Source organism: Zophobas morio, unplaced genomic scaffold (assembly GCF_036711695.1).
Source record: "Zophobas morio isolate AGI-343-1 ecotype UQ-CSIRO unplaced genomic scaffold, CSIRO_AGI_Zmor_V1 ptg000022l, whole genome shotgun sequence".
NCBI lineage: Eukaryota > Metazoa > Arthropoda > Insecta > Coleoptera > Tenebrionidae > Zophobas > Zophobas morio.
In genome coordinates this window covers 5,465,006-5,490,587 of record NW_026972127.1, presented here as the reverse complement: position 1 = coordinate 5,490,587, position 25,582 = coordinate 5,465,006, and the positions used below count along the sequence as shown (strand labels likewise).

Here is a 25,582-nt window from a genome sequence, read left to right as displayed (position 1 = left end):
CTGATTCCAAAAATATAGCGTGTTGATAGTAATGGAGCAACATTTTCGAAAGAATCAGTTGGAAATGCGAATTTTTGAAAATTTCTAAAAATTTCGATTTTTCGACCGTCGATTCCGGAAAACGGTTGCAGTTATCAAGAAAACGAGGTCGGAAGTGAATTCTGGAGCTCGAAATCTACCAGAAAATGTGTTTAGTTAAGTTTCGAAAATGTCAAAAATTGGCTTAAGAATACCTACTTTATTTCTGTTTAAAAAAATTAAGGTTTATTTCTTGAAGTTTTTTTTCAGCAGTGTAAGTTGCTATTCAATTCCCTTTCAGATTTTTGGGAAATTCGCTGATCCGAACAAATCGCTAATCCTAACACACCTTTTCGGCAATTAATTCGGATTATCGAGGTTCTACTGTATTCGATTTCTCGATTTTCCGATATTTCGACTTTTCGACTTCCCGATTTCCCCATCTCCCAATCTTTTGATGTTTCGTTTCTCGATGTTTTGATTTTTCGAGTTTTCGGTTTTTCGATTTTTTGACTTTCCAATTTTGATTTGTCGGCTTTTCGATTTTTGAATTTTAAATTTTCCAATTTTTTGATTTATTGATGTTTCGTTTCTCTATGTTTTGATTTTTCGAGTTTTTGATTTTTCGACGTCCCAATTTTTCAGCATTTTCGTTTTGGAATTTTTCAGTTTCTCGATTTATCAGTCTATCGATTCCCCAATTTTTCGACCTTTCCGCGTTTCGATTTTTCAATTTTAAATTTTTCAATTTTTCCATTTTTGATGTTTCGTTTCTCGATGTTTTGAATTTTAAAATTTTCAATTTTTCGATTTTTTGATGTTTTGATTTTTCGACTTTTGGATTTTCCGACTTCCTAACTATCTGATAATCCGATTCTTCAATTTTTGGATTTCCCAATTTTTTGACATTTTCGTTTTGCAATTTTTCAGTTTCTCGATCTATCAATTTATCGATTTTCCAACATTTCGGCTTTTAGATTTTTGAATTTTCAGTTTTTTAATTTTTCGACTTTTTGATGTTTCGATTTCTTGGTTCTTCAGTTTTTCGATATTTTAATTTCTCAGTTTTTAAAATTGTACATTTTTCGTTTTCTCGATTTTATTGATTCCTTGATATTTCTATTTTTCAATTTTTCAAATTTTTAAATTCTCGATTTTTCAGTTTTCCGGTTTTTTAACTTTTACATTTTTCGGTACTTCAATTTTTCAGTTTTGCAATTTTTTGATTCGATTTCTTGACGTTTCGGTTATACGATTTTTCAGATTTTCAATTTTTGAGTTTTCTATTTTTCAATTTTTCGATTTTTGATGTTTCGTTTCTCGATGTTTTGAATTATAAATTTTTCAATTTTTTGATTTTTTGATGTTTTATTTCTCCATGTTTCGATTTTTCCACTTCCCGATTATCTGAGGTTCCTATTTCTCAATTTTTCGATTTCCCAATTTTTCAGCATTTTCGTTTTGGAATTTTTCAGTTTCTCGATTTATCAGTTTATCGATTCTCCAATTTGTCGACTTTTCCGCTTTTCGATTTTGAATTTTAAATTTTTCGATTTTTCCATTTTTGATATTTCGTTCCTCGATGTTTTGATTTTTCGACTTTTCGATTTTCGGCCTTCCCAATTATCGGATATCCGATTTTTCAATTTTGAATTTCCCAATTTTTTGACATTTTCGTTTTGGAATTTTTCAGTTTCTCGATTTTCAGTTCATCGATTTTCCAATTTTTCAACATTTCGGCTTTTCGATTTTTGAATTTTCAGTTTTTCGACTTTTTGATGTTTCGATTTCTCGGTTCTTCAGTTTTTCAATATTTTAATTTCTCAGTTTTTAAAAATTGTACATTTTTCGTTTTCTCGATTTTATTGATTCCTCGATATTTCTATTTTTCAATTTTCCAAATTTTTAAATTCTCGATTTTTCAGTTTATTGATTTTTCAGTTTTCCGATTTTTTAACTTATACATTTTTCGGTTCTTCAAGTTTTCAGTTTTGCGATTTTTTGATTTGATTTCTTGACGTCTCAGTTATACGATTTTTCAAATTTTCAATTTTTGAATTTTCAATTTTTCATTTTTCGATTTTTGATGTTTCGTTTCTCGATGTTTTGAATTACAAATTTTTCAATTTTTTGATTTTTTGATGTATTATTTTTCGATGTTTCGATTTTTCCACTTCCCAATTATCTGAGGTTCCTATTTCTCAATTTTTGGATTTTCCAACTTTTCAGCATTTCCCTTTTGGAATTTTCAGTTTCTCCATTTATCAGTTTATCGATTCTCCAATTTTTCGACCTTTTTGCTTTTCGATTTTTGGATTTAAAATTTTTCGATTTTTCCATTTTTGATGTTTCGTTCCTCGATGTTTTGATTTTTCGACTTTTCGATTTTCTGACTTCCCAATTATCTGATATCCGATTTTTCTATTTTGAATTTCCCAATTTTTTGACATTTTCGTTTTGGAATTTTTCAGTTTCTCGATTTTCAGTTTATCGATTTTACAATTTTTCAACATTTCGGCTTTTCGATTCTTGAATTTTCAGTTTTTCAGTTTTTCGACTTTTTGATGTTTCGATTTCTCGGTTTTTCAGTTTTTCGATATTTTAATTTCTCAGTTTTTAAAATTGTACATTTTTCGTTTTCTCGATTTTATTGATTCCCCGATATTTCTATTTTTCAATTTTTCAAATTTTTCGATTCTTCAATTTTTCAGTTTTACGATTTTTTGATTCGATTTCTTGACGTCTCGGTTATACGATTTTTTAGCTTTTCGATTTTTGAATTTTCAATTTTTCTATTTTTGATGTTTCGTTTCTCGATGTTTTATGCCATATTTTTCACAAAGTATCCCTACAATTTATTCAAAATCAGTATAATATTAAATGGAGCGGCACATACTGTATAATTATTAATTAATGTACAAGGAGCACTAGACTGTGCTAGGAAGTTTGTATATTGTTGCCCATAACTCTAATGCTCTTACTGAATCAGGTTTATGTATCAAATTACATCATAAATTAATGTGTTAAAATACTGTACATTAACAAACTTTATTAATTATGCAAATGATCGTAATGTAAATTGCTAAACTTTAACGAATAGTTTATTTTGTTATGTACACTAAAATCCTTCGAGATGCGAGATCGCAAATTCATGATAAGTCACTTTTTTAATCTACCATGAACTTGGCCTATAAACAATGCCCCAAGTATATTTTATTTTTTATAAGCATTTGTAATATTATTGCCTTGATAAGAGTTCGTAATAAAAAAAGTGATCACTAATAATATGAAACAGCCTGTATATTATTGCTTTAACGTGACCGTTTTCGCTGTGGCACGACTCTCCGGTGGTCTTTGAAAGCGCCACGCCGCGGAATTTCCCATTGATAATCCCTTCATGTCCGATGGAGTAATAGAGGCATTTTGAAAAATGCCCGCCTGGAATTTTAATCGGGGAACTTTTCGTTTCCCTGTTAAAATTAAACAATGAATGAATTCGTGGATCTACACTTGTTTTCATATTCAAATGAACCCGAAGGAAAGTAGTGCATGAATATTCAAAAGCTTTAAAACAAAGTAAGAGGCAGAAATTTATATAGATTTATTAGCGACGGAATTTTGCCAGAATGGCTGCAGTTTCACCTAATCGAGTTGCGGTACAACAATCCGAGAGCTTTAAAGAAGTTACGGCAACTTTTAAATCGAATCCCCGTCGGCTTGTCTGCAAGAAAATAGAAAATCCCTGGTGTTTTGTGGAAATGGTGAGAGTGGTTTAAGAACAAGTGTTGTGGGAAATTTTTCTGATGGACAAGGTAATTTAGCGTGTTTTTTAAATTATAAGGCTGCGACGAAGTCCAGATGAAAGGTTTTTAATGTTGAGCTAAGTTAAACATTTTTGTTGATTAAGTACTTACAATATTACATTCTAATTGAGTGCTAATTATGTATTACATGCTTGAATCAATGATAAATTTTTTCACTTCGCGTTTTATCATCTTGAAGCTTCGGAAATTTGGTCTTGTGAAGGCCTCAGATTTTCGTTTACTCGCAGTTTGTCCAGTCTATTGAAGAGGTCGTCATATTCCTCAAATTTAAGCTTCCATAAATCTAAAAATCAGTGTTTTTATTAACAACGTTAAATAAAACGTAGAAAATTACCTAATAATTCTTCGAGCGATTTTTCGTTGCCACCGTAATTTTCGGGTAAAATTTCTAAGGGCAGTTTTTCTTTTATGATACTTGCATCTTTGCAAATATGAATCTAAAATACATACTTAAATTAACGTAAGTAATTTTTTTAAACTTATAACTAAATAGGATTTATATGCAAAAATAGATGCATTTTTTTTGCTGTTATAATTACCAATTAGATGTTTTTCCAAAATTTTTATTATAAAATGCTGTCTTCTATCTGTCGGTAACATTTTGTCGGAAGAAAAAGTTCTTTCTCAATCAACAGTAGATTTAAAAAAAATTATTAAAAAAGAAACGAAAAATTTGGTAAATCGAAAAATTGAAAAATCCAAAAAAATCGGAAAATTGGAAACTGAAAAGTCCAAAAATTAAAAAATTCAAAAACTTGAAAAATAAAAATATCGAGAGATGGAGTCGAAACATTGAAAAATCGAAAAATTAAAAAATCTAGAAAGTGAAAAACTCCCAAAATTGAAATGATGAAAAATTGAAAAATTGAAATCTTGCAAAATCCACAAACCTAAAAATCAGAAAGTCGAAATTTAAAAATAAATCGAAAAACTGAGACCGTATCAAAAAGTCGTGAAATCGAAAAATTGAAAAATGTAATACTTAAAAAATTGAAAAATTGAAGAATCGAGAATCGAAATATCAGAAAATCGAACATTTAAAAACGATAAAGCCGAAAACTCGAAAAATCGAAAAATTTTAAACCCGCAGACTTGAAAAATCGAAAAATCTAAAACCGAGAAGTCGAAAAATCCGCAGATCGAGACATCGAAACAACAGAAATCAAAAATTTAAAAACAAACAAAATTTGAAAAATAGAAATATACAAGAATCGGAAAATCTAAAATTTTAAAAATTGAAAAATTAAAATATCTACAAATTGAAGAATAGAAAAATTGAAGAATCGAAATTCTGAAAAATTCCGAAACTGAAATATCGAAAAATTAAAAAGTCTAAAAACTGGAAAACCCTAAAATTTAAAAACCGAAAAAAGAAAAATAGAAAAATATAAAAAGTCAAAAAATCGAAAGATCGAGAAAAAAAAAGAAAAATTTAAAATTTGGAAGTTAAGATATCTACAAATTGAAGGATCGAAATATGTATTGAAAAATCCCAAACTACAATAATGAACAATTAAAGAAATCTAAGTTTTAAAAATCACAAGCCGAAAATTCGAAAAATCGAAACTCATAAAGTTCCAAAAATTGAAGAACTGAAAAACTAAGAACTGGAAAATCGAAAAATTATAAATATTTTGAAATCAAAAAATTGAAAAATCTAAAAATGTATATAAGGAGTCGAAAAATCGAAAGATCGAGAAATCACAAAATTAAAAATGGAATTATTCATGAATCGGAATATCTCAATTTTTAAAAAATCGACAAATTGAAGAATCAAAATATTGAAAAATTCCAAAACTGAAACATCGGTAAATAGAGAAATCGAAAAGCCGAAAACTCGAAGTCGAAAAACCTAAAATTTAAAAAATCGAAAAACTGAAAAATCAAAAACCTAAAAAATCGAAAAATTGAAGCATTGAATCACGAAATCGGAAAGTCGAAAAACCAAAAAAAAAACGATTCTACGAAGAAATATCCCAAAATTGAAACATCCGTAAATTTAGAAATCTAAAAATTGAAAAATCAAAAAATCGACTGAAAATCGGAAATTTAAAAAACCGAAAAATTGAAAAATAAAAACCTGAAAAATCGAAAACTGAAGGATGGAAAAACTGAAAAGTCGAAAAACCAAAAAAATGGTTAACCGAAGAAAAATCAAAAAAACTGAAGCACTCGTAACTTTAAAAACCTAAAATTTAATAATATAAATAAATAAAAAAAATGAACAATTGAAAAATCCAAAATTTAAAAATCGAAAAATTGAAAAATCAAAAATTTAAACATTCGAGGTAAACCCAAAAATCAGAAAAACGAAAAGTCGAAAAATTCCAGAACCGAAATATTCAAAAATTTCAACATTAGAGTTCTTCACAATCGAAAAATTGAAATATCCTAAAACTGGAACATCGGCAAATTGAGAAATTCAAAAACTAAAAAGTCGAGAAATCAAAAAGTCGAAACTCGAAGTCGTAAAATCGTAAATTAAAAAATCGAAAAATTGAGAAATCGAGAAATCGGAAAATCTAACATTTAAAAAACTGAAATATTAAAATCGAAAAATCTAAACGTCAGCAAATCGAAAAATTGAAAAATCTAAAATGTAAAAACCGCAAAGCCAAAAACTCAAAAATTGAAAAATTTAAAATTAAAAAAATCCGTTAATCGAAAAATTGAAAACTCGACAATCTGAAAACTCAAAAAATTTTAAAATCGAAAAACTGAAAAATCGAAAAATCTAAAACCCAGAAGTCGAAAAATCGAAACAACAAAAATGTAAAAAATTAAATTTTAAAAATTTGAAAAACTGGAAAATAGAAATATTCAAAAATCAAAAAATCTAGAATTCTAAAAATTGAAAAATTAAAATGTCTACAAATAGAAGAATCGAAATACTGAAAAATCCCAAAACTGAAATATCGAAAAATTGAAGAATGGAGAAATCGAAATTTCAGAGAATCGAAAAATTGAAAAATCCAAGTTTTAAAAATCACAAAGGTAAGTAACAATTGAAAAATTTAAAATTAAAAAAAATCGGTAAATAGAAAAATCGAAAATTGAAAAATAGAAAAATATAAGAAGTCGAAAAATCGATAGAAAAACCTGAAATTTGAAAGTTTGAAAAATTGAAAAATAGAAATATTTAAGTATTGGAAAATCTGAAATTCTAAAACTGAAACAAAGAAAAATTGAAGAAAACTAAATTTTAAAAAACCACAAGTCGAAAACTCGAACAATCGAAAATCAAACATTGAAAAAATGAAAACAAAAAATTATAAATATTTTAAAATAAAAAAAAATTCGACAAGTCGAAAAATCAGAGAAACGAAAAGTCGAAAATCTGAAAAATCGAGAAATCGAAAAGTCGAAATTCGAAGTTGAATAATCGTAAATTTAAAAGATCGAAAAATTGAAAAATCAAAAAGCTGAAAAATCGAGAAATCGAAAAATTGAAAAACCAAAAAGGGATTAATCGAGGAATTAAAAAATTGAAAAATGTTAAAATTAAAAATCTAAAAAATCGAAAAATCATAAAGACGAGAGGTCGAAATATGGAAAAATCGAAGAAATATTGAAAAATTCAAAAACTGACATCCGTGAATTTCAAAATCAAAACATTGAATAATTGAAAAATCGACAACTTGGAAGTTGAAAAATCGGAAACTTAAAAAATAGAAAAATTGAAAAATAAAAGCTTCAAAAATCGAAAAATCGAGGAAATGAAAAATTGAAAAATCAGAAAATCGAAAAAGTCAAACATTGAGAAAATCAAAAATTTTAAACTAGAAAAAAAACCGTAAATCGAAAGATCATGAAATTTTAAAAATTGAAAAGTTGAGAAACCAAAAATTGGAAAATCGAAAAACTGAAAAATTGAGAAATCGAAAAACGAAAAAATTGAGAAATAAAAAATTTGAAGAATCTAGAAATTGAAAAATCCCGACACTGAAACATGCAAAAATTGAGTAAGAGAAAAATTGAAAATTGAAAAGTCAAAAAAGCAAAGAATTAAAAAAAACTGGAAAATCCTAAAACTGAAGTATCGAAGAATTGAGAAATCGAAAATTTAACAAAGTGAAAAATTGAAAAATTGAATAATTTAAAATTTAAAAATCGGAAAATTGAAAAATCAAAAATTTAAAAACTCGAGAAATTGAAAAATCTGAAAAAGGAAAAGTCGAAAAATTGAAGAATCGAAATATTGAAAAATCCCGAAACTGAAATATTTAAGAATCGAAAAACTGAAAAATTCCCAAACTGAAACATCGATAAATTGAGAAATTGAAAAATTGAAAAACTGAGAAATCGGAAAATCGAAACTCGAAGTTGAAAAATCGCAAATTTAAAAAATCGAAAAATTGGAAATTCAAAAACCTGGGAAATCGAAAAATTGAGAAATCCAAAATTTGAAAAGCCAAAAAAAAACGATTAATCGAGAAATTGGGAAATCGAAAAATCGAAGAAACAATGAAAAATTCAAAAACTGAAACGTTCGTAAATTTAAAAATCTGAAAATTGAAAAACTGAAAAGCGAAAAATCGACAAGTCGGAAGTCGAAAAATCGGAAATTTAAAAAATCGAAACAGTGAAGGAATGAAAAACCGAAAAATCGAAACATCGGGAAATCGAAAATTTAGAAACGTGAAAAATTGTTGAAATGTTGAAAAATTGAAAAGTCGTAAAACTAAAACATCGGAAAATTGAGAAATCAAAAAAGGAAAAATCGAGAAATCGAATTCAAATATCTAAAAATTGAAAAACCCCGACACTGAAACATCGAAAAATTGAGTAAGAGCAAAAATTGAAAAGAATTAAAAACTGCAAAATCCAAAACGAATTGAGAAATCGAAAGTTGAAAAATCGAGAAATCGAAACATCAAAAAATTGAAAAATCCAAAGTCCAAAATCGAAAAATCAGAAAAACAAAACGTCGTAAAACTGAAAGATTGAAGAATCGAAATATTGAAAAATTTCGAAATTGCAATATTTATGAATCGAAAAAATGAAAAATTCCAAAACTGAAACATTCGTAAATTTAAAAATTATCTAAACACTGAAAAATTGAAGAATTGAAAATCTGAAAAATTGAAAAATGGAGAAGTCGAAAAAGTGAAAATTCGGAAAATTCAGAAATCAATGAATTGTTATATATCTACAATTTTGATTTTTTTTCCAAAAATGTGGATATATTTTATAAGATTTAAATATACATGTCCTAATGTAAAATTTGGAGATGAAGTCGTTCAGCAGACAAAATACATACATATCAAAAATGCGGTATACGCAGATTGCATATTATCAGCTCTCTACTTAAACTCACCCTCTGGAAAATTTTGGGTTTAATCAAACCCCTCACCATAGCCAAAATTATGCTAACTAAAGGATGCGTGTTAATCACATAGACACCTTTCAGTGGAATCGAATACACTTCCTGCAACCATTACGACAATAAATCATTGCATTTCCGACATTTACAAACATACTTTATAAAACCTTACAGCTTTGACCATGAAAAGAGGAGTCACTTTTAATATAGTCCTCATATTGATCCCTTCCATATCAACAATCCCAATATCTCCAACCATCACATCTTCTTTTAACCGCAACTCCTGCAAGTTATTGGCCATTTTTACAACGTCGTAAGGCGACAATTTATGCAACATGTCTTTATTCCGACACTTGAGGACAAACACTCTGCACATCTCCGGGGTCATTTGTGGCAACGGCAGTAAGTAGAATATTTTTAAAATCTCTTTTAAGTTGGAACATTTGGGATTTACATTTTCGAAAATATCAGGCAGTTGACTTCGCAGGGTGTAGTACATGTCGATTTTGCGCTTCGTCTTGTCCATTTTGCACTTGTTAAGGAGGAAAAAATTTTGCAGACTTTTGTCATCTGGAAAATTCATCAACACGTACTGTAAACATTAACTAGTTCTCGTTTTACCTAGAACTTCTGGAAGATGAGGTTGCGACTCCATCCAGCTTTTTAAAATTTGCACGTCCTGGGCTAGCGATTCTTCAGTTTTTTGGTAAAGTCGGGCCACTGACTCAAGAATATCGTTTCCATAGTGAAGTAAAAGCGATCGTTTTTCCATTTTTTAATTGAAATCACTCAGGTTTTGCAATTTTAACTAAACTAGTTTGAAATATCAATGATCATTTCTTCCACGTATGGTAATTTATTCCGGTGGTAGGGGTTATGTATGCAAATATAGTCAATTTTGCTAAAAATTAATATTTATTTAATTGTCGATGAACCGGTTGGTTTTGCAAAAAATAGTTTCCGATAAACCGGACTTAACCAAAATAAATTATCAACTTTTTGTGGACTTGTCACATTTTGGAATTTGTCACATTCTTGTTAAATGAAGTTTAGGTATAAAATTTTGAAATAATGTCATTAATTTTGAATTTAAAAGATCAAGGGACAAAAACTTGGCTTAGAATGGAATTTTACAGGGAATCAAAATTACTGACTGGTTGTATATAACTGAATAACCGAAACATCAAAAATTCGAAAAATTAAAATATCGGAAAATCGAAAAATCTATGAAAGTGAAAAACTCCTGAAGTTGAGATGATGAGAAAAATAGATAAACCTAAAAATTCAGAAGTTCAAGAAATTTTAAAAATCGAAAAACTGAAATGTCAAGAAATCGAATAAAAAAATCGTAAAATCGAAAAATTGAAAAATCTAAATATGTGAAACTTAAAAAATCAAGAAATTGAACAATAAATAATTTAAAAATCACAAGTTTTAAAATTGAAAAATAGAAATATTGAAGAACTGAAAATTCGAAAAATCGAGAACTCGAGAAAATGAAAAGTTTAATATTTAAAAAATTGAAAAATTAAGATATTAAAAAATCGAAGAATCGAAAAATCCAAACATCAGAAAATCGAAAAATTGAAAAGTCTAAAATTCAAAAACCGCAAAGCCGAAAATTCGGAAAATCGAAAAGTTGATACATAGTTGAAAAATTCAAAAATTTGAAGTAAGAAAGTCAGTAAATGAAAAAGAAAATCGAAAAATTGAAAAATAGAAGTGTATAAAACTACGTAGAATCTAAAGATCGAGAAATCGAAACATTAAAAAACAGAAAAATCTAAAATTTAAAAATTCGAAAAATTGAAAACTAGAAATAAATACATATTCAAGAATCGGAAAATCTAAAATTTTAAACATCGAAAAATTAAAATACATATCTACAAATTGAAGAATCGAAATATTAAAGAATCCCAAAACTGAAATAACGAAAAATTGAAGAGAAAGAAACTCGACAAATCGAAAAGTTAAAAATTGAAAAATTTAAAATAAAAAAATCGGTAAATTGAAAAATCGAACTACTGTAAATTTTTAAAATCAAAAAATTAAAAAACCGAAAAATCTAAACTTAGAAGTCGAAAAATCGGAAGATTAATATTCATGATTCAGAAAATCAAAAATTTAAAAAATTGCGAAATTAAAATATCTACAAATTGCAGAATTCAAATATTGAAAAAATCCCAAACCTGAAACATGGGTAAATTGAGAAATCGAAAAACTGTAAAACCGAGAAATTGAAAAGTTGAAAAACCGAAAAATTGAAGAATCGAAAAATCGAGAAGTCGGAAGGTCGATAAATGAAAAAACCAATCATGGAAGAAAAAATGAATAGAAAAATTGAAAAATCCCAAAACTGATGCGTAACAATTTAAAAATTTAAAAATTGAAAAATCGAAAAATCGACAAATCGGAAGTCGATAAAATGGAAATTTAAAAAATCGAGAATTAGGAAAAATCAAAAGACAATCGGGAAATTGGAGGTTGAGAAAACGGAAATTTAGAAACGTCAAAAATTGAAAAATTGAAATGTCGAAAAATGGAAAAGTCGTAAATAACTGAAGCATCGGAAAATTAAGAAACCAAATGAAAAAATCGAGAAATCGAAAATTTGAAGAATCTAAAAATCGAAAAAATTGAAGAATTGAAAAATCTAAAGTATAAAAATCGAATAAATTGAAAAATAAAAAATTAAAAAAATTATTAAAAATAATTGAAAAATCCCGATACTGAAACATCGAAAAATTGAGTAACAGAAAAACTGAAAGAGTAAAAAATTGAAAAACACCAAAATCCTAAAACGGAAATACGAAGAACTGAAAAATCGAAACGTCAAAAAATTGAAAAATTGAAGAATTGAAAAATCTAAAGTATAAACATCGAAAAATTGAAAAATAAAAAATTAAAAAATTCGAGAAATCGAAAAATCAGAAAAACGAAAAGTCGAAAAATTGAAAAATCGAACAAACGAAATTTTGAAAAATTCCAAAACTAAAATATTTAAGAATCGAAAAATTGAAGAATTAAAAAACTGAAAAATCAAAAAATCAAAGAATTGGCAAATCGAAAAATTGAAAATTTAAAAACCTTAAAAATTGAAAAATTGAAAAATCTAAAATTTCAAAATTTAAAAAATCATAAAGACGAAAAGTCTAAATATCGAAAAATTGAAAAATCGAAGAAAAATTGAAAAATTCCAAAACTGAAACAACTGTAAACTCAAAAATATAAAAATTGAAAAATTGAAAAGTTGACAACTCGAATGTCGAAAAATCGGAGACTTAAAAAATCGAAAAATTGAAAAAAACCTGAAAAATTGAAGACCAAGAATTGAAAAGCTGATAAGTCGAAAAATTAAAAAGTCGTAAACCTAAAACTTCGGAAAATTAAGAAATCGAAAAACGAAAATTCGAGAAATCGAAAAATTAGGAAAGCGAAAATTTAAAATCGAAATATTGAAAAATGTCATAACTGAAATTCTTATTTAAGAATCGAAATCGTAAAACTCAAAAGTCAGAAAATTGAGAAACCAAAAAACTGAAAAATCGAGAAATCGAGGAATTGGGAAATCGAAAAACTGAAAATTTAAAAACCTTAAAAATTAAAAAACTGAAAGATCTAAAATTTCAAAATCTAAAAAATTTCAAAATCATAAAGACGAAAAGTCTAAATATCGAAAAATTGAAAAATCGAACAAAAATTGAAAAATTTCAAAACTTAAAAATATAAAAATTGAAAAATTGAAAAAAAAAACCTGAAAAATCGAAGACTTTAAGAATTGAAAAACTGAAAAGTCGTAAACCTAAAACATTGGAAAATTGAGAAATCAAAAAACGAAAATTCGAGAAATTGAAAAATTAGAAAAGTGAAAATTGAAAATCGAAGTATTGAAAAATGTCAAAACAGAAATATTTAAGAATCGAAATCGTAAAACTCAAAAATCGAAAAATTGAGAAATCCAAAAACTGAAAAATCGAGAAATCGAAAAGTTGGAAGTTGAAGTCGGAAAATCCTAAATTTAAAAACGTTAAAAAATGAAAAATTGAAAAATCTAAAAGTTAAAAATCTAAGAAATCGGAAAATCATAAAAACGGAAAGTCAAAATATCGAAAAATTGAAAAATCCAAGAAAAATTGGTGAATATCCGTAAATTTAAAAATTTAAAAATCTAAAAATTGAAAAATCAAAAATTTAAAAATTCGAGAAATCGAAAAATCTGAAAAACGTATTAAAGTTGAAAAAATGATTAATTGAAGAATCGAGATATTGAAAAATCCCAAAACTGAAATTTTAAGAATCGAAAAATTGAAAAATTCCAAAACTGAAACATGGCTAAATTGAGAAATCGGAAAATTGAAAAAGTGAGAACTTGGAAAGTTGAAACTCGAAGTCCAAAAATCGTAAATTTATAAAATCGAAACATTGAAAAATCAAAAAACTGGGAAATAGAAAAACTGATAAATCGAAAAATTGAAGACTTCAAAAATTGAAAAATTAAAAATCTAAACAAAATCCTAAAAACGAAAAGTTGAGAAATATCGGAAAATTAAAGAATCGAAGAATAGAAAAATTAAAAAATTCCAAAACTGAAACATTTTTAAATTTAAAAATCTAAAAGTCGCAAACTTAAGAAATCGACCAATTAAAAAATAAAAACCCAAAAAATTGAAAAATTGAAGAAATTAAAAACCGAAAAATCAGAAAATCGAAAATTTAGAAACGTGAAAAATTGTTGAAATGTCGAAACATTGAAAAGTCGTAAAACTAGAACAAATAATCGGAAAATGAAGAAATCGAAAAATTAAAAGACCTCAAAATCCTAAAACTGAAATATCGAATACCTGAGAAGTCGAAAGTTGAAAAATCGAAACATCGAAACATGAAAAAATTGAAAAATTGAAAAATCCAAAGTTTAAAGGTCGAAACATTGCAAAATCAAACATTTTAAAAATAGAAGAACGTCGAAAAAGTGAAAAATTGAAGAATCGAAATTTTGAAAAATCCCAAAACTGCAATATTTAGAATCGAAAAATTGAAAAATTCCAAAACTGGAACATCGGTAAATTTCTAAAAATCGAGAAATCCAAAAATTGAAACTCGAAGTCGAAAAATCATAAATTAAAAAATCGAAAAACCGAAAAATCGAATAATTAAAGAATTTAAAAACTGAGGGATTGAAAAGTCGAAAAATTGGAAAACCAAAAAAACTATTAATGGAGAAATTGGGAAGTCGAAAAATCTAAAATTTAAAAATCTAAAAAAATTGAGGAATCATAGACACGAAAAGTTTAACATCGAAAAATTGAAAAGTCGAAGACAAATTGAAGAACCGAAAAATTGAGAAATTACAAAAGTGAAATTTCCGTAAAAATAAAAATCTTAAAATTGAAAAATCGACAACTCGAAAGTCTAAAAATCCGAAACTTAAAAAACGGTGAATTGAAAAACTGAAAAATCGAAAAATCGTGAAATCGAAAATTTAGAAACGTCAAAAATTGAAAAACTGAAAAATCTAAAAGTTAAAAATCTAAGAAATCGAAAAATCACAAAAACGGAAAGTCGAAATATCGAAAAATTGAAAAATCCAAGAAAAATTGGTGAATAGAAAAATTGAAAAATCCCAAAACCGAAATATCCGTAAATTTAAAAATCCAAAAATCCAAAAATTGAAAATTCGAGAAATCGAAAAATCTGAAAAACGTAAAGAAAAAAAAATGATTAATTGAAGAATCGAAATATTGAAAAATCCCAAAACTGAAATTTTAAGAATCGAAAAATTGAAAAATTCCAAAACTGAAACATCGCTAAATTGAGAAATCGGAAAATTGAAAAAGTGAGAACTTGGAAAATCGAAACTCGAAGTCCAAAAATCGTAAATTTATAAAATCGCACCATTGAAAAATCAAAAAACTGGAAAATAGAGAAATCGACAAATCGAAAAATTGAAAACGTCAAAAATTAAAAAATTAAAAATCTAAACAAAATCCTAAAAACGAAAAGTTGCGAAATATCGGAAAATTAAAAAATCCCAAAACATCTGAAACATCTTTAAATTTAAAAATCTAAAAATCGGAAACTTAAGAAATCAACCAATTAAAAAATAAAAACTTAAAAAATTGAAAAATTGAAGAAATTAAAAACCGAAAAATCAGAAAATCGAAAATTTAGAAACGTGAAAAATTGTTGAAATGTCGAAAAATTGAAAAGTCGTAAAACTAGAACAAATAATCGGAAAATGAAGAAATCGAAAAATTAAAAGACCTCAAAATCCTAAAACTAAAATATCGAATACCTGAGAAGTCGAAAGTTGAAAAATCGAAACATCGAAACATGAAAAAATTGAAAAATTGAAAAATCCAAAGTTTAAAGGTCGAAAAATTGCAAAATCAAAAATTTAAAAAATAGAACGTCGAAAAAGTGAAAAATTGAAGAATCGAAATTTTGAAAAATCCCAAAACTGCAATATTTATGAATCGAAAAATTGAAAAATTCCAAAACTGGAACATCGGTAAATTTCTAAAAATCGAGAAATCCAAAAATTGAAACTCGAAGTCGAAAAATCATAAATTAGAAAATTTTGGGTTTAATCAAACCCCTCACCATAGCCAAAATTATGCTAACCAAAGGATGCATGTTAATTACATGCAAATATAGTCAATTGTGGTAAAAACTAATATTTATTTAATTGTCGATGAGCCGGTTGGTTTTGCAACAAGTAGTTTCCGATAAACCGGGTTTAACTAAAAAAATTATCAACTTTTTGTGGACTTGTCACATTTTGGAATTTGTCACATTCTTGTTAAATGAAGTTTAGGTATAAAATTTTGAAATAATGTCATTAATTTTGAATTTAAAAGATCAAGGAACAAAAACTTGGATCAGAATGGAATTTTACAGGGACTCAAAATTAGTGACTGGTTTTAGTGACATTAATCGAAACAATTTGTAGTTAATTTATAATTAAACCTTGGAATTTATAGGTACAACCTTGTGTCACAGTTTGAATAAAATAAATCACTAGAGGCCCGGAATTAATAAATAGGAAGCTATTCTATGGAACGAAATTTGATATTTTCTGAACTCTATTTAATCTACAAATATCAGAATTTTTACAGTTGTAGTTAACATAGTAATTTTGCCATAAATTCAACAAATATTAATCAATGTCTAATTTTTTGAAATTTCCATGAAATCCTAAAATTTCGTCGTTTTCCTTTTCAAGTTCGGAGGGTCTGAGACTCTCGTTCACCCTCAGTTCGTCCAGTAGGTCGAAACGTTCTTGATATGATCGAAACCTACGCTGCGTTAATTCTAAAAATTCAAATCAAACAACAGTGTAAACTAAAATGGTATCAGTACCATGCAACTGCTCGATTGACTTTTCGGTACCACCGTAATCGCTTGGTAACATTTCTAAAGGAAGGTGCTCCCTTAAGATGCTTGTGTCTTTGCAAACATGAATCTAAATCTCAAAATAAGTTAATTGTTCACTATCAAGTACGTCTCTCACCCTTTCGAAGATCTTAGGTTTTAGGAAAGCCTTGATGACTGTCATTAGGGTACTGACATAAGGGACAGTATTAACAATGAACACACGCTTCAGAGGAAGCGAATACACCTACAAGAAAGAAAACATTGTCACAGTCTTGTTGGTTTTTAGTTTAAGTACTTACTTTATAAACAGTCATAGTTTTGGCAGCATAAACTGGCGTCAGTTTCGACAAAAACGGTATAGTCATCCCATCCATGTCAAAAATAATCACCTCACCAAACATGATATCCTGCTTTAATCTCATTTCTGCCAAGTTAGTCGACATTCTAAACACGTCGTAGGGGTCAACCTGTTCTATTTTGCCTTTAATTCGGGACTTGTAAATCATCACCCTGTACATTTCCTTGGTCATTTTTGGCAGCGGCACGTAGTACATCATCTCCGCCACTTGCTTCATGTTGGGACAAGTCGGGTTCATTGTTCCCGCGAAATCAGGCAGCTTACTCCGGAACGAGTAATACATATCGATCCCCTTTTTCGCCCTTTCGGTCCGAAATTTGTTCAAAATCAAAAAATTTTCCACGCTGTGGTCGTCTAAAAATTTGTGTTAGTGTTAGAAGTCGGGGGTGAGGCCGCTTACCTAACATTTCGGGGAGGTGATGCTGGGTTTTCATCCAGTCTTTCAACTTTTGCACCTCTTCGGATAGAGATTCTTCTGTTTTGTCGTATATTTGCAGAATTGAGCTCCGAGCGGTGCTGGGGTTGTGAAATATGTTTATCTCATTTGCCATTTTTTTTTCTTGTGGAGTGGAAGAGTAAAGTTTTCGAGATAACGCGAACTGCTGATCGACTACTAATAAGGGACTTTTAGGAGTCGCATTAAATAAATTTTGTATTGATTAGGTAAAACGGGTTTCGAGTGCGTGATTACATCATTTATGTTTTCTAGTTATGATAAACTTTTCGGTGGAGGTTGCGTTACGCATAATTCCAATCAAGGTTGACTACATTGGTGATCGTTTTGTCTGAAATAATTCATTGCTGGTGCGTTTATAGCAGTGAATGAACCATAATAATTTTTTTCATTACAGCTTAAAGATTCAGAATTGTTGTGCTTTTGAAGAGGTCGTCATATTCTTCAAATTTAAGTTTCCATAGGTAACTCGCACACATTTTTTATTAACCGTGGGTGTTAAATTAAAAATGGTAACATCTCCGAAAATTTAAAAATTTCCAAAATTGAAATGATAAAAAATTTGGAAATCGGGAAATCGAAAATCTAAAACAATTGAATAATTAAAATATCCAAAATATTGGAGAATCGAAAAATTGGAACATGAAAAAGTCGAAAAATTGAATGAAGAATCCAAAAACTGGAAAGTCGAAAACTTTTAAAAACCGAAAAGGGGAGAAATCGAAAAATCGAGCAATCGAGGCATCATTTTGTTAGTCAATAAATCTATATTATTATTAATAAATAAATACAGATATTGGAAAATTTCCAAAAGTGAAATTCTAAAAAATTGAGAGATCGAAATTTTGAAATATGTATCTGAAAACCGAAAAATCCAAAAATTTAAAAAATGGGAAAATCGGATGTCAAGAAATCGAATTACAAATTCATAAAATCGAAAAATTGAAAATTCAATAAACTGAAAAATAAGAAGTTTTAATTAAGACTCGAAAAAGTGAAAAACAGAAATATTGATGCACTGAAAAACTGGAAAATTAAAAAATTGAGAAATCGAAAAATTGAGAAACCCAGAAACCCAGAAATCGTGAAATCGAAGAAAGAAAAACCTAAAATATATATAGAACTGAAAAATTAAAATATCCAAAAATTGAAGAATCGAAAGATTGAAATATAAAATATAAAGGAAACTTAAAAAAAAGAAAAATTGAAAAATCTAATATTTAAAAATCCAAACGTCGAGAAATTGAAAAATTAAAGTATCGAAGAATTGAAGAATCAAAAATTGAAAAATCTATAATTTAAAATTTCGAAAGATTGAAAAATTAAAATACATAAGAATTGAAAAATCGAAAAAGTGAAAAATGAGAAATATTGAAAAATTCAATAACTAAAATGTCGAAAAACTGAAATATTTAAGAAAATCATAAGAATTGACAAATTTAAAAATCGAGAAATTGAAATAGCAAAAATCGAAAAATTGAAAAATTCAATAAACTGAAAAATAAAAAATTTGAAGACACGAAAAACTGAAAAACAGAAATATCGATGCACTGGAAAACTGGAAAACCAAAAAATTGAGAAACCCAGAAACCCCGAAATCGCGAAATCGAAGAAAGAAAATCTAAAATGTACATAAAACTGAAAAATTAAAATGTACAAAAATTGAAGACTCGAAACATTGAAATATAAAATATAAATGGAAACTTTAAAAAATCGAAAAATTGAAAAATCTAATATTTAAAAATCAAAACGTCGAAATGTTAAAAAAATCGAAAAACCGAGAAACCGAAAAATCGGAAATGACGAAAAAGTGGGAAATCGAAAAATTGAAAAATTGAAACATCCAAATGTTGGAAAAATCAAAATGGAAAAAATTGGAAAATCCGAAAATTGAAGAATCGCACAACCGAAAATCAAGAAACTGAAAAATTAAAAAACTGAAATGAAAATCAAAAAATTGAAAAATCGGCACTTCGAAAACTTGGAAAATCGAAAAATTTAAAAACCGAAGAACTGAAAATCGAAAAATCAAAAATTTTGAAATCGGAACATTAAAAAACCGAAAATTGATCATCGAGAAAAAAAGTGAAAAATTTATAATTTGAAACTTCGAGAAATTGAAAAATTAAAGTATCGAAGAATTGAAAAATCAAAAATTGAAAAATCTACAATTTAAAAATTCGAAAGACTGAAAAATTAAAATACTTACATAAGAATTGAAAATTCGAAATACTGAAAACTCCAATAACTAAAATGTCGAAAAACTGAAAAATTTAAGAAAAATATAAGAATCGAAAAATTTAAAATTCGAAAAATTAAATTGTAACAACAAAAATCGAAAAATTGAAAATTCGAAACAGTAAAATAGTGAGAAATCGAAAAATCGAAAAGTCGAGAAATAGAAATATTTAAAGATCCCAAAACTGAAACATCGAAAAATGGAAAAATCGAAGAAAAACTGAAGATTCGAAAAATTGGAAAATCGCAAAACATCGGGAAATCGAAAAACTGAAAATCGAGAAGTCGAAAATTCGAAAATTTGAAAAATTAAAATATCGAGGATTTGAAGAATAAAAAAAAATGAAAATTCTTTAACTAAAAAAATTCGAAAATCTGAAAAATTAAAATACATAATTGAAGAATCGAAAAAGTAAAAAGTGAGAAATCGAAAAATCAGAAAATCGACTGACAAATTGAAAAATTTAAGAAAAATTGAAGAATCGGGAAATTGAAAAATCTAGGAACTGAAATATCAAAAATAGAAAAATAGAAAAATAGAAAATTTAAAACCGAAAAATTGAAAAATCGAAAAATTAAAACAACGAGAAATCGAAAAATTGAAAATTTCAGTTCTCGAAAAATTGAAGAATCGAAAAATTGAAAAATCCCAAAACTGAAAAAATCGAAGAAAAAATAAAGATTCAAAAAATTAAAACATTCCAAATCATCGGTAAATGTAGAAATCGAAAAACTGAAAAATCGAAAAATCAAAAAATCAAAAAATCGATGATTTGAAATACTGAAAAATCGCAAAACTTTAATTACGAAAAATTGAAAAATAGATGAAAAATTGAAGAATCGAGAACTTGAAAAATCGAAAAATTGAAAATCGAAAAATTAAAATAATGAGAAATCGAAAAGTCGAGAATTCAAAACATTGAAAAATCCCAAAACTGAAACATCGAAAAATGGAAAAATCGAAGAAAAACTGAAGACTCGAAAAATTGAAAAATTGGAAAATCCCAAAACATCAGTAAATTGAGAAATCGAAAGACTGAAAATCGAGAAGTCGAAAATTCGAAAACTTGAAGTCGAAAAATCGAAAATTTGAAAAATCAAAAGCTGAAAAATCGAACAATCAAAATTTTTAAAATCGTGCAATTAAAAATCCAAACATTTTATAATGAGAATAAACAAAAAATATGTATATAATTTATGAAATTAAATTATCGAAGAGTTAAAGGATAAAAAAATTAAAAATCTATAATTTAAAAATACGAAAGATCGAAAAATTAAAATACAGAAGAATTAAAAAATCGGATAATTGAAAAATGAGAGATCGGAAAATCGAAAATTCGAAATACTGAAAAATTAAAGAAAAATTGAAAAATAGAAAAAGTAAAATAACCAGAAACCGAAAAATCGAGAAGTCGAGAAATGGAAATATTGAAAAATTGCAAAATGGAAAAACCGACAAAACAATGAAAATTCGAAAAATTCAAAAATTCCAAATCATCGGTAAATGTAGAAATTGAAAAACTGAAAAATCGAAAAATCAAAAAATCGAAGAATTGAAATACTGAAAAATCGCCAAACTAAAATATCGAAAAATTGAATAATATATGAAAAATTGAATAACCGAGAAATTGAAAAATCGAAAAATTAAAAAATCGGAAATTTAACATCGAGAAAATCTGAATAAACTATAATTTAAATATTCGAAAAATGGAAAAATTAAAATATCGAAGATTTGAAGATTCAAAAAATGAAAATTCTTTAACTAAAAAAATTCGAAAAACTGAAAAATCGGGAAATTGAAAAATCTAAAATTTAAAACCGAAAAATTGAAAAATCGAAGAATTAAAACAACAAGAAATCGAAAAATTGAAAAATCGAAGAAAAACTGAAGATTCGAAAACACGAAGTTGAAAAATCGAAAATTTGAGAAATCGTAAACCTGAAAAAACTGAAAAACCTATAATTTCAAAATTCGAAATATTATAAATTAAAATAACAGAAGAATTGAAGAATCGAAAAATCAAAAAATCGAAGAGTCGAAGTACTGAAAAATCCCAAAACGAAAATATCGAAAAATTGAGAAATCTAAGAAAAATTGGAAAATAAAAAACTGAAAAATCGAGAAACTGCGACATCAAACATCGAAAAATTGAAAAATCGAAGAACTAAAACAACAAGAAAAGGTCTAAAAATCGAAATATTGAAAAATCCTAAATCTGAAACATCGAAAAATTGAAAAATGGAAGAAAAACTGATGATTCAAAGAAGTGAAAAATCCCAAAATATCGGAGAAATCTAAAAATCCGTAAACTAAAACATTGGGAAAGTGATAAGTCGATAAATTAAAAATAAGGAAATCAACCATTCGAAGAATCTAGAAAATGAAGGACCGAAAAATTAAAAATCCCAATACTGAAATATCGAACAACTGAAAAACCCCGATACCAAAATATCGAAAATTTGAGCAATTTTATTATTTAAAAAAATGAAAATTAGGATGCATAAGCTAAAAACTAAACACGGATTCATAAACCACTAATAGAGTACGTTATTTTATAAATTTTAAATAACATTTACTATCGTAAAATTTAACAAACATACAAAATTGACAACAATCGGTCTGGTAGTTTCGGAGATCATCCGTCTAATAAAAATTTGTACAGACAGATGCAAAGTAGTCCCTACTTTTTTTCTTTAATGTTAAAATCAGCAAATAATAGTCAGGTACGCACGAAATTATATTAAATTGGTGAATAGTTTGGTTGGCCTTGTACCTACTACACTTATTCAGTATATTTTTATTTATCTGAATAACACGCACTAGAAACAATTTATCTTCAAGTTAATGCAAATTCATTATCTAATAAGCCTATGCATTATTCATTTTTATGAGAACTGATTTAGTTTTTTGAGTGGATAATGATCTGTTGAAGTTTACATTTCAACTAAACTTTGATTCTGCAGGGGTTATATTTTTAAAAGACCGTAAAATTATGCTGTCCTGTTTTAATCAAGGAAACTGAAAATTTTCCATTAGTTCCACTTTGTGTCGATGTACAAGGTGAGTCACAAAACGCCCACTCCTCGATGTCTCAAATAACCGTGCAATTTTGTTATTGTTTGACTTTTTTTCAAAGTTTAATAGTAATAGTTAATGAGATAATGAGTATCGCGGGCTTATTGACTCAGGATTAGAAAAATAAATGATGCAGTCAACGAATTGTGAATATAAAAACCGGTTTTTTATTTATAATGCTAATTGCACCTATACAGTTATAATACCTAACTATGAATGATCCTGATCAACTTCATATTACCACGTATGGAATATTGTTTACATGTTTATAAACTAATTTACTACAATAATTCAAACAGGTGGATATGTAATGTTTTTTTCTAAATCAAGTTTACACCAATCAAAAAACTTGACCTCTACTTACATTTCGTGTGAAGTTTATACATTTTTACTTCCCGAGCGTAAGCAAAGGAAGTATTGTAATCGAGTCCGTCTAAAGTCACTAGATCTACTATTACTTTTAGAAAGTACGGCAAACTGCCTGTGGTCGGAATTCGACAGAGAGGAACCTAACCTATGTGTTAAACAAAGATAGCGCGAGGCTAGTAATTTTCGCTATCTGTCAACGAAAGTTTGATGTGTTTACGATTTGAGGTTACGACAGACTGTACTAGAATTATTGAGTTAACGGACCGGAAAGAACATTATTCCAGTCACAAAGTAACTCCAGCCCTATTCAACGAGAAAGTGTCACCGGTAACCAGCAAACAGTCGTGGAAGACGTGTTACCACCAAGGCAATTGACGGCCAAATGACAGTAACAGGATCGCCATACTGGAAGCAAAAAATACCTGCTGTCGAAAAGACGGAGCATAACAAGGACACAGATATATCTCTATTTCATAAAAGTTACTAATTGCCACACATTTCAAGATCGAGTCACATTAAGTCCGTCGGCCGACTCTCTACTTTTACGTTTTCTCGATCTTTCATGACCCCTAGAAGACGAAGAAATAGGTCTCCCATTTCCGTCTGTCTGTCCGTCTGTCCGTCTGTCCGTCCGTCTGTCCGTCCGTCTGTCCGTCTGTCCGTCTGCCCCCGGATTTTTATTAGACAGATAATCTCCGAAAGTACTCGACCGATTGTTGTGAAATTTTGTACTTATATTAAGAATATCATGTAGATGGTAAAACGCTAACCAAAATTTGTCTAATCATCCCCACCACTAATGCGATGACGTCACTTCAAAATTGTACATAGTAAATGGGTTTTCAATTGTATAAAATAACATAGTCCTACACATGTAGTTTACAACTCTGAATCGACTTTTCACCCGAAACGTCCAGATTTTTGGAAAAAAAATCAAAATTATAAAACAACATTTTGAAATTTAATTTTTAATCTGCTAACCAGAATGCTTTGAAATGTTGCAGATGTTTTAAGGCTATAAAGAGCATCATAAATTTTTAGTCAAAAAATATTTGCTTATCCCCTCCAAAAACTTGATGACGTCAGCTCAAAAGTTTGTGGAATAAATCATATCTAAAATGTACAAAATATGGTGAGTCTGTACTTGTGATCTATCACTCCATTCATATTTTTTGGATTTGCATATACAGGGTGACTCAAAAAAATTAATGAATGCGTAAATATATTTTATTGATTTAATCAGGAACTACAAAACCGAATGCTCTGAAATCTTGCAGATGTTTTAAGGTCATAAAGAGCATAATAAATGTTTAGTCAAAATATATTTGCTTATCCCCTCCAAAAACTTGATGACGTCAGCTCGAAAGTTTGCCGAATAAATCATATCTAAAATCTACAAAATATGATGAGCCTGTACTTGTCATTTATCACTCCATTCATATTTTTTGGATTTGCATATACAGAGTGACTCAAAAAAATTAATGAATGCGTAAATATATTTTATTGATTTAATCAGGAACTACAAAACGGAATGCTCTGACATCTTGCAGATGTTTTAAGGTTATAAAGAGCATAATAAATGTTTAGTCAAAATATATTTGCTTATCCCCTCCAAAAACTTGATGACGTCAGCTCGAAAATTTGCCGAATAAATCATATCTAAAATGTACAAAATATGATCAGTCTGTACTTGTGATCTATCACTCCATTCATATTTTTTGGATTTGCATATACAGGGTGATTCAAGAAAATAAATGAAAGCGTAAATTTATTTTACTGATTTACTCAGGAACTACAAAACCGAATGGTTCGAAATCTTGAAGATATTTTAAAATTATCATAAGCATGGTAAATTTTTGATCAAAACGTATTTTTTCAATTCAATTCAATTCTTTATTCATGTTAACAACACTACAGTGTTTTACATACGTCAATTTAGAGATTTAAAAAAACAAAATAGTAATAATAAATAAGGGCAATAGATACACATACACATCTACAAATACACACTATAAAGAAAACAGGTTGAAAGAGATAATTTACATTATCATGTCGCACATGAAGAATTCGTCAGTTGTGAAAAGCGCTTTTTTTAACAGATAGTTTTTAACTGTTAGTTTGAATTTATTATTAGGTAGGACTTTCACATATTGGGGAATTTTATTATAGAATTTTAAGGCTATATAATTCGGACTATTTTGGGACTTTGTTAGCCTATAATATGGGGTAAATAGCTCAGATTTGTTTCGTGTATTATAGAGGTGGATATCGCTATGTGTTTTGATGTCTTTCAAGCTGCCCCTGACATACATCAGACTCTCCAATATAAAAAGACATGGAAGTGTAAGTATGTGATATTGCTGAAACGCTGTTCTACACTCTTCCCTGTAACCTAGCCCACTGATTATTCGGATTGCTTTCCTCTGCAGACCGAAAACCCTGTGACTGTTTGCAGCCATACCCCATAATAAGATGCCATACGAAAAGATAGATTGACATAGTGAAAAATAAGCACAGCGCAGTACTCTACTTGATACTTTGTTCGCTA

The 25,582-nt window shown here is 27.8% G+C and overlaps 2 protein-coding genes across 4 annotated transcripts; both read right to left on the bottom strand.

The window, feature by feature from the left end:
• Positions 1–3,991: 3,991 nt before the first annotated feature.
• Positions 3,992–9,995, bottom strand: LOC135133788 (alpha-tocopherol transfer protein-like). Its single transcript, XM_064062308.1, has 5 exons — positions 9,787–9,995; positions 9,323–9,735; positions 9,160–9,270; positions 4,177–4,279; positions 3,992–4,125 (listed from the first exon to the last, which is right to left on the bottom strand). Exons 1-5 carry the CDS (start codon positions 9,935–9,937, stop codon positions 4,010–4,012), a joined length of 894 nt encoding a protein of 297 aa, XP_063918378.1. The 5' UTR covers positions 9,938–9,995; the 3' UTR covers positions 3,992–4,009.
• A 6,315-nt stretch (positions 9,996–16,310) lies between these two features.
• On the bottom strand, positions 16,311–23,440 carry LOC135133460 (uncharacterized). Of its 3 annotated transcripts, none has more exons than XM_064061862.1 (6): positions 23,030–23,440; positions 17,298–17,510; positions 16,839–17,251; positions 16,676–16,783; positions 16,525–16,627; positions 16,311–16,476 (listed from the first exon to the last, which is right to left on the bottom strand). In XM_064061862.1, the coding sequence occupies exons 1-6, from the start codon at positions 23,049–23,051 to the stop codon at positions 16,322–16,324; spliced, it is 1,014 nt and encodes a 337-aa protein (XP_063917932.1). In that variant the 5' UTR covers positions 23,052–23,440; the 3' UTR covers positions 16,311–16,321. The 3 variants fall into 3 exon arrangements, with proteins under 3 accessions (XP_063917932.1, XP_063917933.1, XP_063917934.1); XM_064061863.1 differs by having other exon boundaries at positions 17,298–17,507; XM_064061864.1 differs by having other exon boundaries at positions 17,298–17,413.
• Between the last annotated feature and the right edge of the window lie 2,142 nt (positions 23,441–25,582).